This window comes from Lampetra fluviatilis, chromosome 51, assembly GCF_964198595.1.
Source record: "Lampetra fluviatilis chromosome 51, kcLamFluv1.1, whole genome shotgun sequence".
NCBI classification, from domain to species: Eukaryota; Metazoa; Chordata; class Hyperoartia; order Petromyzontiformes; family Petromyzontidae; genus Lampetra; species Lampetra fluviatilis.
Genome location: NC_136325.1, coordinates 3,792,531 through 3,809,908, shown reverse-complemented (window position 1 = coordinate 3,809,908; position 17,378 = coordinate 3,792,531). Strand labels below are relative to the sequence as shown.

The 17,378-nt window shown below is 47.3% G+C and overlaps 1 protein-coding gene across 2 annotated transcripts in view; it reads left to right on the top strand.

Moving 5' to 3' along the window:
* LOC144948869 (transcriptional coactivator YAP1-like) overlaps positions 1–17,378 on the top strand; it is a 64,224-nt gene that overhangs the window by 20,650 nt on the left and 26,196 nt on the right. Inside the window, exons 2-3 of one of the 2 annotated variants that reach the window (XM_078878565.1) lie at positions 8,106–8,230; positions 9,678–9,791. In XM_078878565.1, coding sequence (XP_078734691.1) covers positions 8,106–8,230; positions 9,678–9,791 — 239 coding nt within the window. The remainder of the gene's footprint in view (positions 1–8,105; positions 8,231–9,677; positions 9,792–17,378) is intronic. The other variant, XM_078878566.1, reaches the window with a different exon arrangement.

The window sequence follows — 17,378 nt, the reverse complement described above, 5'->3', positions numbered from 1 at the left end:
GTTTAGGACACACAGAGTCATAACCTCGACTCGCCAGTTGGCATGCGCGAGTGAGTGAATTGGTCCACCTTTTGCCTTGGGTGGATAATTACCGGCGAGCCTGGATTCAAACCCAGGATTTCAGCGGTGTCAGCTCAGCTCGATGACCTCTGCACCACCCCGGCCTCTGAGGTCAACTCGATCTTAAATCGTGGATTTGTGTGGCTTACTGGCGAGCGAGCGATACAGTGGACGAACGCACCCTGCGATGTGTTTTTCTGCCTGTCTCCCCCTGTTTAGGCCAACCCAGTGCACGAGTGTTGCAATCAGCAGTGCCGACAGCGGGGGGGGGGGTATGCGGCAGTGCGGAGAAGGGGGGGCTGGTGGAAACTGCCCAAGTTTAGTTGAGCCCAGCTGAGTTGTTGTTTAAGGGGCACGACAGGACATCCATCCGTCCGCTATTTTTGGCCGTTCACAGTTAAGTGGGGCTGACACGTGTTAAGGGCGATGCTATACACGACCGTGAGCACGTGGAAAATGTACTCTGTTCGGACGCGTAGGTTTTCACGGTCGCTGCTGTGCGGACTGCCGCGTCGCACTTTGTCCGGCCACGTTGTTTTGACACTTCGATAGAATTCAGCTGCTGCGGGAAGCTCCCAGCGCTTGGAGCCGAAACGTCAGACATGGGAGAGCTGTTGGTCTGTTCGCTCACTCGCTACGACTGAGACGGGGGACGGGGTTACGCAGCTGAGGCGTGTTTAAGCGGGCTACAAGCCGAGTGGGATTAGTAAACGCAATCCACCAAAGCAGAGCACGAGGTTAACAGATGAACAAAGACAAAGGTCCCCCGTATAGCCTTAAAACGGACTGTTGGGTCAAGTGCTGTTAGCGAGCAGCACCTGTGAAGACCGGCATGGCACAGGAGGGGGTGGGTGGCAAGCACCACGCCCGACCGCCTTTGTCTCCCCAGTGGCGATGTTTACATACCGCACCAGGTACTCGCTTGAGGCTGAGTCGACCTAGGGGCGGCCCAAGACCGGTTCAGATTATTGTCACTGGTGTTGGCCGTGAGCGGGAATCGAACTCGGGTGGCCGGGTTGGAATCGCCGCGCACTAATCGCTGCACCACCGTTGCCCACAGGATAACAGATAAACGGCAGAGTGGTGACCCCCATTACTGACTGGGACGTGTCACCGAGAGGGGCCAGGTATCATTGAAATGTCTGAAGGCGGACTCTGCCATTCACAAAAATTAGGTGGCTTGCTCTCATGTTTTTGCCCGTCTTGATTGACAAATGGGGAATAGGAATGTGTTAATGGTACTTTACAATAACAATTTCAGGCTTAATTTGTATGATGCAGTACGGAAAGAAAACGTTTTTGTCTCCAAACTGAAGTGAGCATTTTGTGATTTAGACCTGGACTAGCCATCGAACAAAGGTCACTACATCGTGCGCTTTTAGATGCGCTTCTGCGGCCGTCTGGAACGCCTTTCCAATTCGATATTACGAAACCACTAGGAGTTCTGCACTTTTAAATCTCAATTGAAAACTTTATTTCTTAGGACCTGCTTTTTGTGTTTAGTTTGTTGGCATTCCCCCGCGCCTCCAATTAGCATGGTTGGCAAAGAAAGTTCAACATATAGACGTACATACGAGCTCAGCGCTGAAAATATCTACATTTCTATGGCTGTGGACATTCCTCTTTCTAGAAAAGCCTCTATTCATATCCCTCCCAAGTGGTACAGGCTCACCAGATGGTTCTCACTAAGAGATGCCGCAATAATGTTTCACGATATAATATCAAATATCGTGACATGGCAATCATCGAGTTATCAGTTTTTCTTCAACCTTGCCATTATATTTAGCGTCCCAATTGTGCATTGCTGTGCTTTCAGTTAAAAAAACAGATTCCTCCTAAAAGGTCTTCAAATGCGGTTCCCTTCCGCATAGCCTGCCACAAGCCCGCTGGCCACTGTAATTATTAACAGCCAATACAGCCGACAACGCACATTTGCCAGTTCCACGGGAAATAACTAAATTATTGAAAGGACCACGACAATGATGATGACGACCTCGCATAACCAGAATTCCGTGAAATTGCTCCAGAAAAAATTTGACGAAGGCAGTAATTTAATCGGATAATGGATTTTCATTTTAAAACTTTTTTTTTTATTGCAGAAATATTTAGTGAGGAATTAAAATTAACAATAGTCGCAATGTGTTGTGCAAAACAGATCGTTGTGGATTGCATTGTCGTACGATCTTTCGTAGTCTTGCCATTGGTTGAAGCGTGCCGGTATGCTGTTCACAAGCACTGAAGCTGAAACCCGCAACTATTCTCAACGGCTCCTATTCCTTACGCTGCGTAGTTCCCGCAGTGGAGATACGGCAGTGGTAGTGGGCTGCGGGACAAATGGGTTTCATAGCGGCGCTTCCAAATTAGATTTCGACTGCTGATCATCACCTCGTAGCAGCAAGCGCGTATCGCTCACTTCGCTGACCCCAGAGAGATCGATGACCCCAGATGACGATGATGATGATGATGATTCTGGTGGTGATTTTGTGACAATCACTTTATGAAGCCCATTTGTGAGATGATGGGCTGAGCTGATCCCTGGCCAGGATACGGTATATGAAGTTGTGCTGTGTCATTTTATAGGCCACTGTGTTGTTACACGCTGCGTCATACAGTGCCACACGAGTCACGGGGTTGAAAAACTGCCAGGCCTTTTCGGCACACGTTGTTCATGCAAAATTTAAGCGTGCAGATTTTTCCGCAAAAACTGCCATAACCTGACGAAAATGACCATCGCGTGTTCACAAAAGTGTTTTTACGACACACACACACGCGCCGCAGCTCTGGTGCCATTTGATTGAGGGTCTCGTGGTGAGGTTTAAGCTCAGAGACGTGGGCTTTAGTTCATAATGACAGTTGCAGGAGGAGGTCAGGAGCAGGTCTGGGCACTTCTCGTGTTGTCACTGACTTTTGCCTTGAGGCTCAGGTATGCATTGTGTGCAGCACGGTTGGTTACGTACGGTACTTAAGAAGTTCAACGGACATATGCTACAAACCCATTCGGTTAACCCATGACACCTGAATTTGTCCCGTGACCGCCTCCCGGCGAACCGTTGAACACTTAACGTGGCCTGAAAGTGCACCTAGCCTGGCACGAGCACCGTGGCAACATCACCGTCACTTTTTGGCGAATGGTGGTTGTAATTGTTGTTGTTGAAACGGTGGTGCAGTGGTTACACCAGTGACGATTATCTGACCCGGTCCTTGGCCTCTCCCGAGGTCGACTCAGCCTCAAATGAGTACCTGCTGTGGTGTTTAAACATCACAACAAGGGGCATTGTACCTGCCACCCAGTCCCTCATGTGCACCGCCCGCTTTAATAGGTGCTCTCGGACAGCACTTGCCCCAAAAGCCTGTTTATGCTATATGGGGGATCTTTGTCTTTGTAGTGGTTAAAGCACTCCGCTATAAACTCGACAACCTGACTTCGATTCCAATCTGCGGGTAACATCGGTGGCGAATTATATCTGAACTAGTCCCGGGCCTCGCGTAGGTCTTCTCAGCCTTAAGCGAGTAACCCTGGTGTGCTCTGTAAAAAATTGGCGCTGGATAGACGGAGGTGGCCGTGCGTCGTGCCTGTCACACCAACATCTTGCGTGCCGTGCTGACCTTGATAGGTGATCGCTACAGCACTTGCTGTTACATGTACGTGCCTGCTCGGGGCATCTTTGCATCTTGTGGCGAGATGTTAACTGCCTTGCCTGGTATGCAGGAGATCATGGTTTCGATCCCTCTGACGTCTGTATATTTGGAGTTTGCATGTTCTCCCCGTGGTCACGTGGACTTTTTCCGGGTTCTCCGATTTTTTTATCTCCACATTTAGAAACGTGCGTTTAGAGTGTTTGGCTGCTATACATTTCCACGTGATTAGCCACTTTGTTGAGCTATCATTTGTGGCCAGGTCACTTCTTAAAATTAGCTCTATAGCTCAGTGAGCCTTACCTGATAAAATTAATTGTTTGTAGTTCATAGTTTTAGTTTATCTTGCGCTGTAGGTCTGAAATGTGAATATGTTTTCTCGCGAGCTTCAGGCTACACAGTGTGGCTTTTCGGCTCAACTAAAAATAGTTGCACTTTAGAGGGCACTATGGCAGGGTGATATGCCTTTCCAGCAGCTGTTAGTAGTGCAATCTCACATCACTTACGACTCTTGCCATTGCCCTGAACGAATTCCCCCAATGTGCAACCATGGCCTACGCAGCACACCAGGAACTCATTCAAGGCTGAGCTTACCTAGGAGAGTCCCAGGACCTGTTCATACATCAGTTCACGGTCCAGCCGCCTTGGGGTGATGACGTGACAAAGCAGTAGCACATTCCACGCTTGTTGCAGTGGTTCGCGGTTCTAATCCTGCAGGCCACCCTGGTTAGTACTGCGGTCTGTGTTGCATCAACTGTAAAATACGTGCACCGTCTGCTTCACAGGGGGCATTAAAGATCCCCTGACATCATTCGAGATGGGTCGGCCATCGTGTGCAGGGATCATGGTCCAAAATTTGCCGCGCCAAAAAAAAAATACCCGCAAGTTACTCAATTGGGATCAACATGTATCAGTCATCGCCCCCCTACTGCCAGAATCATTTTAAAATATAAGACCAGATTCTGGGTCACCATGTTCCCACATAAACAGCTGACACACTTTCGTAAAGTTTGAGAAGTGATATGAGTCACTTATCGCATGTGCAGCACTATTGAGACACCCCTCCGTTCAAAACAACTCATCAAGAATCCAAATCCCAATCTCTTCACCCATTCCCCACCAACTGCACAGCTATAGGCGGCACCCATCACAAACGTTCTTGGAAGCTGATAATTGTTTTTTTACCCTTCTATTTGGCAACAAAACTGACACCGTTTTGTTGCCAGATAGAAGGGTAAAAAAACAATTATCATATTTTTACTGGCAAATGAGGTTCCCATAGTGTAGATTCTTGGAAGCTCTTCTATCTTCCAAATCTGTAGTTCATGGGAGTTAAATACTGCATAAAGGTGCTTTATTATGATTTTTATTATCTTCCTGTGTGGTCTAGTGCTCAGTGTACACACAATTTAGCTTTTAAAAAAAATAATTTCACTACGATTCTTGGTTGTAAGTTAAGATCGTCCTTGTATTAAATCAGCACTTTGCATGTGCACGCTTGTACATAGACACGTTCACGTGTGTTAAAATATAATATATTTTTTTACCAGGTAAGGGCCCACTTAGCTATGTAACTCTTTACCAGAAGCGACCTGGTCATAATTGATAACTCAACGAAGTGGCTTGTCACGTGTAAATGTATAACAACTAAATACTCGAAGTGCACGTTGATTCTAAATGCGGAGGGAAAAATCAGAAGAACCGGAGAAAAATCCACACAACCACGGGGAGAACACGCAAACTCCATACATAGCCGCAGGCGTCAGTGTCGGGATCGAACCCACGACCTCCTGTATACCAGGCGAGGTAGTTACCATCTCGCCACCGCCGCGCCCTCGTATTATACATACAACAGACCATGTTACCGCACTGTGAACCCGCTGACTTTAGTTCGATTCCTGAGTACGACGAACATCAGTGGCGAGTGACATCTGCACCGGTGCTGGATACCCACCGTTCGCCAACCCACGCTGACCGGTCATGACTGGAAATCAAACTCAGGTTGCAGGGGTTCACAGAGCAGTGAGCAAGGTACATGGACAAATGGGCCGTATGTATTTCATGGTACATTTCATTTCTGACTTCATAGGATTCGTATTCTCACTTTCTGGATAATCGTTAAGGTGATCGTTGTAGTTTCACGTGAAGCATCACGTATCCGATTGCTAAATTATTTGGGAATAGTTCTTCAACTTGCCAGTGAGTTGTAATCATAATAATTTCCCCCGGTTAAATGCTTCTAAACTTAAAGTTATCATTTTGTTTGTTCATGCTAGGTGGTGGAGGACCTGAGGACACAAATGCGGCCAGTGTCATTACGTGGCCTAACCCAAAAAAATAAATCATAATGACATTTTTAAAATGTACATATATACCAATTAAAATTTCTGTGAACAGTAATTATGCTTTGATGTATTCAAGTCTGAACAAAAATCCCTTGTGTGCAAATTTCTGCTGAGTTTGATACAAGCCAGGAAAGTAGTGGATCTGAATCTATCAACTGCACTGTGACTCAATGGACAGGCATGTCTTGGTGTTCTTACTTGCCTAGTGGAGGTGTGTTGACGCACACAAGCACAGGCTGCTTTGTGTCAGAGCCAAAGCGATGAAAATAAATCATTTGCCTGGAATAATGTTGGCTTTTTGGATGATTTACCGTGAGTCATATTCAGTACTGGATTAAGCTAGTGTGGGGCCTGTAGCATATGCTATAAAGGGGCCCTAAATAAAATAAAAACACGTACAGTAAATATTAAAACACATACATTTTTTACTTGCACAGTAAAGTAATTGTATTTTTTTATTTGCTATTAAGCCAGATGATACGACAAATTGCTAACCTTAAACACCCAGTCGTTCATAAAAGTTGAAGGCGGTGTAGTACTATAGTGCAGAATCACTGTTTTATTGTTATTATTTTATTATTTCCCTTCTACGTGACTTTACCGAAAGAACCAAGAAGATGAATCCCTGCAGTCACGAAAGATTTAAATCGAAATTTAACGGAATTGATAGCTTGAAAGCATTTAGTGCGGGGCCCTTGAAAGTGCGGGGCCAGTAGCATATGTAGCTACTTTTGTTGCTAGGATAATCCGGCACTGTTCATATTCCATTTGACTGCTGGCCATGGTCACGCCATCGGCATCAATAACCGCGCTACGCCAGACGTGACTTCCAGGAGTCCGAATTTGAGGGCCACAAAAACTGCGCAAAAACATTGCCAGTCGAATATGCGACGAATTGTCCCAGCTCTGAACCGCCGCATTCAGGGCAGGGTTTGTGGATCCCGGCCATCACGTCATACCGGGAGACTGCCAGCCGGCTGGGTTGCCATGTGGCCATAGGAAACGATTCTTAATTCTAGATTTGAAGCTTTCGTGACTGCAAGGATTCATATTCTTAGGTTTTTTCGGTAAAGTCACGTAGGTAAAACATCAAAATTAATAAAAATAAAATAAAATAAAAAATCACGACGTGAGACTTGTGTTGCCTCTGAAACGTCGTCATTTTTTATTTTATTTTTATTAATTTTGATGTTTTACCTACGTGACTTTACTGAAAAACCTAAGAATATGAAACGGTTCTTGATTCGTACAGCTCTCCGTGTGTGAGGCTGCACATTTCGCCCCACGCGCTGGGAGCTTTGGTTCGAAACGTCGGACACGTGGGACAACCCGAAAGCACGTCAGAGATACTTACGGCACCGCCGCGGAAACCTATCCAGTCAGGGCTTTACTTCCCATTGAAGATGTTACAAATGACTTTTATACTGGCAGCGGCAGTAGGCACGTGTATGTATGTTGAACTTTTTTCATTCCGTACGTAGCCAAATGTGGTAATCGGAGGGTGGACAACGAACGAAACACAAAAAGCAGTTATGAAGAAATTAGCTTTCAATCTAAATTATTTCAAAGTGCATAGCTCCCGGTGGCTTCCTAAAATCGGAAGAACGTTCCAGACGGCCACAGAAGAAACGAATCTGACTGATTGGGTTGGAGCAGTGATGCAGCAGTTAGCGCACTAAACGATGAACCCGGCAATCTGAGTTTGATTCCCGGCTAATTCGGACATCAGCGATATCTGCACTGGCTCCACCCAAACCTTCACCAACCAATGTACGTTTTAAGTTTGTTTAATTTCAATCTTGATTCTAAGCTTTCGTGACCGCAGGAACCCATACTCTTTGGTTCTTTCGGTAAAGTCATGTAGGTAGAAAAATAATAGATCACAACGTTTCGATCGCCATGCAAGCAATCGTCTATTTACTACACAGATGATCCCGTTGAGCCATCTTCCCGGTTATATTCCATGGGAGATCCAGCCACGGCATACCGGACGTGGTATTCGCGAGAACTCAGCCTAACGCTCGGGCGCCTGACACAAATCTGCCTTCCGTTCTGCGCTTGCAGCCACAACAATCAGACGACCACGTGGCAGGACCCGCGGAAGACGATGAGCCACGCAAGTCTGATCTCTCCGCCGTCGCGCACCACCGTGACCAGCGGCCCGACCCGGCACGGCGTCCACGTCCTGGGTGACTAACCCCCCCGCACCCCGCTCCCTCGTTGCCTGCGCTGCCCGTTAAGAATATCTCGCCTGGCGAGGATTTGGGGATCGGTTTAGAGAGCGCAAGTGAGGCGGGGTATATTGTGGGTGGGATTTTTGTTGTTCTTGTTGTTGTTGTAAATCTGTCATCGTCCGTCATAGGGCGGTGCCACGGGGGATAAGAGATGTTAACTACCTCGCCTGGTATACAGGAGGCCATGGGTTCGATCCCGACCCTGACGATGCCTGCTGTATATTGGGAGTTTGCTGTGTCTCTCTCTCTCCCCATGGTCGCGTGGATATTTCTCGTGGTGCTTCAGTTTTTTCCTCCACATTAAGAATCAACATCACGCGTTTAGAGTATTTGGCTGCTATACATTACCACGTGATAAGCCACTCGAGCTATTATTTGTGGCCAGGTCGCTTATGAACAAGAGTTTTCGCTCAGTGGGTCTTACCTTAGAGTGAGTGATAAGGCTCCCCATCGCGATATATTGTATATTGTGGCTCAAGTTCTTTGTAAATCTGTCCATTGTCAATCATTGTTGTCAGTATGAGTTGTGTTCATCCTCGTCATTATGATCAGCAGCAACAACGGCAGCATCACGACCACTGTAGTCATCATAATCATCAATCAACAGCAATGTCATCATCCGCAGCAGCAGTAACAGCTGTACCATCATTGCCATTGTGGGTATATGCAGAAGTAGCAAAACCATTATCGCTAACAGATGTGGTGATGCATCATGATGGCTTCTCGTAATGCAGTAGTCATATTCGTGAAGAACAGGTGTGGTAGTAATGGATATGAGTGGTCACATGCTGATGATGTTGCAGAATAGATTATGAGATCAGTGATCATTTTAATCATGTTGCTTATGATGATGTTGCTATCCTTCCAACTGATAAAACAAACATCCGCGATAACATTATGAACATCCATAAGTTAGGTGCTTTTGTGTTAGATCGCGTAAATATATAAATGTGTCGTTGAACCCGCCACCACCCGACAGCCAATTAGTAAGGTTTGTCATGTAAACAGAACGTGCCAATTCGTTACTACTACACCACGCTGCTTTGGTGTTGGAGAGTAAACCCACACCATTTACAATTCGAGTACCGTGACGCATCACCAGTAATTACAACGAGCATCATCAGGTGAAATCCTGCTGCGTTTAACGACATATTTATATTATCCCCCCCAAAAAAACCCTATTGTGGATAATATCGGTGGCGAAAGCCGACCACGTGTTAAACTGATTATGAACACCGTTCACCAGTTTTGCCTCTGGTCACATTATTCACTCGGCAATTCGTCCAATTTCATACCTCGTCATGCACAGCTGCCGTTCCGCGGGGCAAAACCGCCGTGCGAGCAATTCAACCGCGACGGACTCCCCTCGCGTCGCTCCCCCTTTTTTTTTTATTACCAAAAGGGTCCTTTCCGGACGGCTGGGAGGAGGCGGTGAACCAGAAGGGAGAGATGTACTTCATCAACCACAAGACTAAAACCACCTCGTGGATGGACCCACGTCTCGATTCTCGAGCCGGTGAGCGCCACGTTGCTTGCCTGTAGCACCGCAGGGACGTGCGGTTGACGCTCCCACCAAACTCCACTCGCCCATTTCTCTCCACTCGTCCATTCCTCTGCTCGTCGATTCGTCCACTGACCGATTCCTTCGCTTGTCGATTCTACCGCTCGTCAATTTCCCCCACCCCATGTTAAGGGCTGGACATGTTGTGTAAAAAAGCTTCAAAGGTCATCGGATTCCTCCAGGATGAATAAGTAATTCTGATTCCGACCAGGCCTTAATGTGGGTGGAGGCAGGTGGCATTCGAAGCACAGAAACGTTAAGACGGGCTAACAAAAAAAATATTGAAATAATAATCAAAGAGTTTCTAACTCGCACATTCATCGTGAAATACAATGCAAGTTCCAGTCGCGACGTGGAGGTGCAGAGCCAGGGTGAGGGTTCTTCAAACCCCCTGACGAAACAGATTTTTGGCCTTCTACAGCCTCTTTAAAGTTGCGGTGGATTTGTTGCTGCGCGTGTGTCGCGTGATGCGGATCTAGACGCGCAGTGGACAGATGCACACGCAGAGCGGACGACATTTCTGACTCTATTGCCAAAAAAGGACTGGGCGTCTTAATTCCGTGCCATACTATGCCATTGTTTTTTTTTGCCGAGGCATGTGCTTAAAATAATGTCCCCACCCATGGGGGCCACTAACACAGCTGTGCATGAACGTCTGTGCGATGAACACTCCCCCACCCCCTACTCTCTCTCTCGTGTTCATTTCCCGAGGCAGCATCTGGCCGAACACAAGTCGGCGTTTCCCCCAGATAGGAAGCAGAAAGTCTAAACAAGTGCAGGGTTCACCCTGCTCAAACAAAATGCTGCTGGAGAGAAAAAAAGCAAACAACCAAACGCTGGTCTTCTTCTTGTGCATTGGCTCCACCGCAAAAGAAAGCCATAAATCCATGTTCAAGCCTGATCGCCAAGGGATAGCCTTGCGGCAGACTGAATGCATGTCGGCAATTCCCTGCACTGAATTGACAAGGTTCCCATAATTTAACACCGGCATGGGTTTCAGCATGATCATAAAATAATGGTTAGACTTTCCAGCCTGTAAACATTATTAACCCATGTTGCTTACCAGCCTATACTAAACACTCTAGGCAGCCTATGGGCTGGTAAACATAACCATTGTTTTATTTCGGGTGGTAAAATAAATCCTCCTATGTTTGTATAGCATCTGTCTATCATTATCTGACAGCGGTTGGCCACCTCACCCTTTTCGTACAGCATTTTAATTAGCCAAGGGGGAAATATACTCCAACAATCCGGTGGAAGCAGCATCATAACCACATGCCTCAAATGTCCTCAGCCGTTTTCCCAGCGGTCCCCAACCTTTTTGGCACCAGGGACCGGTTTCATGGAAGACAATATTTTCACGGACCGGGAGGAGGGGGGGGGGGTTCATCATTGGGTCTTTCCCCCTTTTCAAAGAAGCTCTCCAGCGACGTTTGTTTTTAACTCATGTTGGCTCGGGGCTAGAGCTTGTGGCCTTTCCAAAACGCTCACCTCCTGCTGTGCGGCCCGGTTCCTAACAGGCCACGGACCGGTACCGGTCTGCGGCCCGTGTGTTGGGGACCCCTGCCTTAGCAGACTGAGTGGGAATACAGCACGGTGATAGAACTGCCTCGACTGCTGGTCGCACTGCCGGTAACGTTTTTTCTAAAATCGCTCACAACTGAATATCAGTGCAGTTGTCAGGAGATCGCACTCACTTTCATACGAACGCTGTCTTGAGCACAACAGTAGCAATACCATGACTGGTCTATACAATTCTTGCCTGCGGCAATATTTTCAGGAGCTAAACGGCATTGTCGAGGCCTGCTGGCAACTACGGTGGTCCATAGTTTGGGTTTCATGGCCACAATCGCACCGTGGCTCGTCTTTGATGTATACCGTTAACCCTCTCCCGTTCTGAGACGCGTTGCAAGGGTGGTGTGTGTCCCGTTCGCACGGCTGCATCTGGGAACGCGCAAACGTGTTCCAGCGTTAATTTTATTTAGAGAGGCGTAGCTGCCCCGTTGTTTTTAAACACGTTGTACTCGCTGCAGCGAACCGTAGTGGCACGACCGCAACTCTAGGATATCTGGTGCCAAACTATGCCACACGCCCTCCCGCATGGCCTTGTGGGAGCCTCGGCACCGATACATTTAATTAACTTTAGTTTTTTCTTTCTGTAATTCCTGCCACGCCAAATGATTCGAGTCAATGTCGACGTGCTTAGCGCCCAGCACCGTAACCACTGCAACTACTCTGTCAGATAACCATGAGTTAACAGGTTAATCTCAACTGAACCTGTGCCAACAGAGGCCAGCCTCAATTCATTCTTAAAAGGTGATGACGGTAAGGGCCCTGCAATTACTTTCCCATGCCTCTGCTGGAGGAAGGCGGGGGGGGGAGGCATTTAATAAACTTGCGCCATAGTTTAAACTGCCGCGCCGGGAGAACGAATAAAAAACCAGCGACCTCTGGATTGCGAGTCAGGTTTTCGTGCGACCTCTTACACCACCGCGGCGTCATCCGTGATGCACTCGCGGGAACTGCGGAAATAATAAAGCCACCGGACTTTGCGTTTTCGCAAATGTCTGTCTCTCTCTCCCTCTTCTTGCGATCCACACGCCTAACTTTGAGTGTTTTGTTACATTCCTCTCCCGAGGGGGGGGGGGAGGGGGGCTGCCTTATTTGTGCCTCGCGCGTTGGCTGCTTCAGCTGTTGCGCGGCAAGAGGGGGTCGAGCAAGGGGAGTTGAGTGGGCACGGCACGTGCAACGGCCAGCTCGGGGGAGGCGACGAATATTGAGGAAATGTGGCGCTGCGGTTCGGAAAAAAGGAATGGATTGGCGGGCAGATGGAGCGCTGGGGAGAGCGGAGCGAGTGAGTGGGCGGTGGGTTAAGAGAACCGGCGTGGCAGCGCCTCGGCCACCGCGGGTGTCGTGGATGTCCGGACACTCGCAAGCGGTTGTAGAGACGTGGCTAAGAGGCACCGACAACATTTTGGGCAAAAAAAACACAGTGTTCTTTTTGAGTCTGTAATTGTATAACTCAACTAAACTCTGAACTTACTTTTTATTTTACCGGGTCAGGACCACTGAGCTATTTCTAGATTTGCAGCAAATCTGGCTGTGACGGTCCCACCTGATGACGGAGACTTGTGTTGCCTCCGAAACGTCGTGATTTTTATTTTATTTTACTTTCATTAACTGAGCTATTTGAATATTTTTCATAAGCGACCTGGCCACAAATGATAGCTGAACGAATTGGCTGATCACGTGGAAATTTAGAGCAGCCAAACACTCTATATGCACGTTGATTCTTAACGTGGAGAACATGCAAACTCCAAACATACAGCAGGCATCAAGTCGGGATCGAACCCACGACCTCCTGTATACCAGGCGAGGTCACTAACATCTCTCCATACATCTGATACAAATGCCAGACAGACCCTTTGTATACACAGTAGTGCATTGACAGTAAGCTCAGTACCGAGTCACAGTCGAACTACTGTTAACTCTGATAAAGTCGTGGAGAGGGGTGGGGCATGTTCAATCTAGCCAGCCCTTCAATTACTCACTGATATTCCTGCAAGAGTTGACACCTGGCATGTGCCTGAAGATGTTGGTTGTAATTACCAGTGAAACATCCGTGGCAAATCGTTAATCACCGTGGACTGCCCTCTGAAGCAACAATACATTGGCTTCCATAATAAAGTTGTTGTTTTTTTGGGTTAGAGCGTGTAAATATGAATGTCTTTAAACCCGCCACCACCCGACACAGCCAATTAGTAAGTTTTGTGATCTTCTTGGTTTTTTCGGGAAAGTCACATTGAAGGGAGATAATAAAATAATAAAAATAAAACATAATAAAATAATACAATTCTCACGACGTTTCGGCCACAACGCAAGCAGCCGTCCTCAGGTGAAAAACAGGTCTGTCGAAAAGACAGCGTCTGAATGAACACAGCCAAGCTTTGCAGCGTATATTTAAGCTGGGTTAGGGGGGGAAGAGCACCTTGACAAATGAATTTGCATATCAACAGAGGAATTTAGCATATTTATGGAAAATGGCCGAAACGTGAGAATTGAATTATTTTATAATGTTTTATTTTTATTATTTTATTATCTCCCTTATACGTGACTTTACCAAAAGAACCAAGAAGATGAATCCCTGCAGTCACGAAAGCTTTAAATCGGAACAGTTTTGTGATGTAAACAAAACGTGCCAATTAGTTACTAGTTCAGCACACCGGTGTGTTGGAGAGTTAACCCACAACATTTACAATTCGAGTATGAAGTTTCGCCTGTAATTACAACCAGCTTCATCAGGCGACAGCCAGAAATTGTGGAGGATTCCTCCTGTTTCGGTCTTAAATAAAGTGGGGTAAATGTGATGTCGTCATCTTCTTAGGTTTTTTCGGTAAAGTCAGTGACTTTACCGAAAAAACCTAAGAAGATGATTCCTTGCAGTCACGAAAGCTTCAAATCTAGAAGTGATGTCGTCACTTGTGAGCTATCCAGGTGCCAGGTTAATGTAGTCATATAAATGACAATGGATACCCATTGTTGGTTGGGTTATTCACAGTTAATCAACATACATTACGTATATGCAGTATGTTAATCTAGGAGCATGCAGAGAATATGCCGTACCTTGGCTTGTTTGCGCACAAGATATCTTCATTCACGCGGCTCTCCCAGGTGGCGGAGGGCATGTGACGTGCGTTGGCATCGCACGCACGGCGATCTGACTCACGGCGATCTGACTCACGGATCAGGACCAATTTAACGAACCGACGCGTACGCGTCAAATTCGCCGGGTGGACCGTACGCCATCAGGATGCCCCCCCCCCCTCTCCCAACTTCCAAAGCAAGTGTTGGGCTGCGCCCCAAGTGTGGCAAGCCAGCGGTATAGTGAGTGGTGTTCGCACTGCGCTGCCACACTGGCGACACGGGTTCTATTCCCAGCCGAGCGTATCGCTGTCTCGATCGTGTCCCGAGTGATCCTTCAGTTGACTCATCCTCAAATTACCACCTTGTGTCAGTGGGGGGGGGGAGATTGTGGGGGGGGATCCATTGATCGATTGATATTTAGAGGAGAAAATAAATTGAATATTTTATTTATTAGGATAATAGGTTTTTCCCCATTTTTCTGGCCAGAAAAAAGGGGAAAACCCTATTATCATATTTTGGTACCGGCAAAGGAGGTCCCATGATGTTTAATTTATTATTTATGTAGGGCCCTATTAAATAATTGGGACTACCGCCTCCCCATGCCCCTTGGGAAGTTTCTAGGTCTGCCCCTGAACATCAGCACTGGGGAGACAAAGGCGGCCACGTGTGATGCTGGCCACCCACCTGGTCATGTGCCGTGCTGGCCTTCATAGTTAGTTCATAGCAGCACTTGCCACCGGGCAGCCTGTTCGGCCACACATGGGCGAATCTTTGTCGCTCTACGTGTGGCACAACTTTTTTTTAGTACTGGAAGAATCCGATGAGCTATAAAGCTCTTTTTCAGAGATGTTCAGGAGGGGTGGGTAACACGATAGTCGTACAAATTACAAGAAAGGTAAACAAATCACCCAAACACGTACAAATAAAACTAAACCACCCCATCATACCAGGCAAAGGCAACGGAGGTAGTTACGTTTAGGTTCAATACTTGATTTGAAGCCTTTATGACTGCAGGAATCCATACATTTTGGTTCTTTCGGTAAATAAACGTAGGTATAAAAAATATATATGACGACTTTTCGTCCTCAGGCAGAAAAAATAATAATCCAGCAGTGCAACTGCTGGACCCCCCTAATCTCCCCCATTAACACAACTGACGTGCTTGCGTCCGGGGATGGAATTCCTTTCCAGCTCAGACCCCGCCTGCTTGCCCATCGCCACATAAATAATCTCTTGTTGTAACAGCTCTCTCGCTGGATCAGCAGTTCCACTGCTGTATTATTTCTAGATTGGAAGTTTTCTTGACTGCAAGGATCCATACTCTTTGTTTTTGTTTTTCCGGTAAATTCACGTAGGTAAAAAATTATAAGATAAATTTAAATGAAAATAACTCAATTAAATCACGACGTACGTAACGTACCACAGCAGCGCGAATTTAACTCCAGCCGAATTTGATGTTTTTCACAGCAGTGATGGTTTGATGGAAACGTCGCGATTCGCTGCTGCGAACTTTCAGCGAGAGCCACCTTTCACAGCGGCGGCGCTGCGTATTTTCGTTTTCCTCGCAAAACAAAAAAATGATTCCTGGAAGACCCTTAATGCTCCTTTGCGGGCACGGAGAGGGGGTGGAGGGAGATGTAATTGAAGCCACACGCGTGCGTTCGCACGCACACGTACACACATCCACGCGCGCACAAACCGATTGGCACTGCGCCCTCTGTTCCACATACTTTGAAATAAAAAAAACTTTCTGTTATATTCCCCCCCCCCACCCAGCTCCCCAAACACTGCGCAGAGGTGGAAAGTTGAGCGCACATCAGAAGTACAGTCCAGAGGTCCGTTCTCTCGACGTGGCAGCTGAAACAATTTAACACGTGGTCAGATTTTCGCGACCAATATCATCTACAATACATGTTTTTTGGGATTAGATCGCGTAAGTATTTACGTAAGTATTTACGCGATCTATTCCCAAAAAAAACCTGTATTACGGCTACAACAATTTCGAGTTTCTTAAATCTCCCCCACCTCTGTCCACCCAGCAGTACATCAGAATATGTATTTACACTGCTGGAGGAATCCGATGAGCTACAAAGCCCTTCTTCACAAATGTCCAGTAGGGGCGGATAAGAACGTTACAACAACAACAAAAATGACGATAGTCGTGCAAAGTACAGGAAAGGTCAGAAACCGATGGGTGCCCCAGCATTTGTCGACAAGCAAATTGCATGCGGTGGGTTAAAGCGTGGGTCACTTCCACCACTTGCCAGACGTCTATCCAGTGTGGAAGAGTAGGCCAAAATACAATTTAGATCTCCCTCCAGTGGAAGGCCCTTCCGCCAGCAGTGGCGTGAGCAGGACATTGCAGTGCTGCGCCTCTGCCTTGTCCATTTTTCCTCTTGCTAAGCGGCGAGTTCAAGGGCTGAAGCAAGAGATATCGGGACCAGATGTTTGGCCGCAAACCTGATTGAGTACAGGGGCAGCCTCTTCCCTGTGTTGTGACTTTGAACAGCGGTCGCAGCGCGCACGGAATAACTGAACGCATTCCAGAGTTGTTCCGCTCCTGACGGCACTGTACGCAACCGTCTGAGTATCAGCTGTTCTGTGATTTTCAGCAGGCGAAGGTCTCTCTCTCTCTCTCCCCGTATCCGCCTGGCGCTGCCGTGCTGCAATGGACAGCGCGCCAGAATTCGACCTCCCGGCGCGACAGTTAAAAACATCGGCGCGAGTTTCTTAAATCTGCGTGGCCCACCTCTTCCAAGGCGTCTGTGTGGCACGGAAGGGTAGACCAAATACCATCTAGAGGGCCTGTCCAGGTCTCCTTCTGGTGGAGGCTCTTCTGCCAGCAGTGACATGGTTTGTACCAGTGCTGGATTAAACTCGTGCGGGGCCTGTAGCATA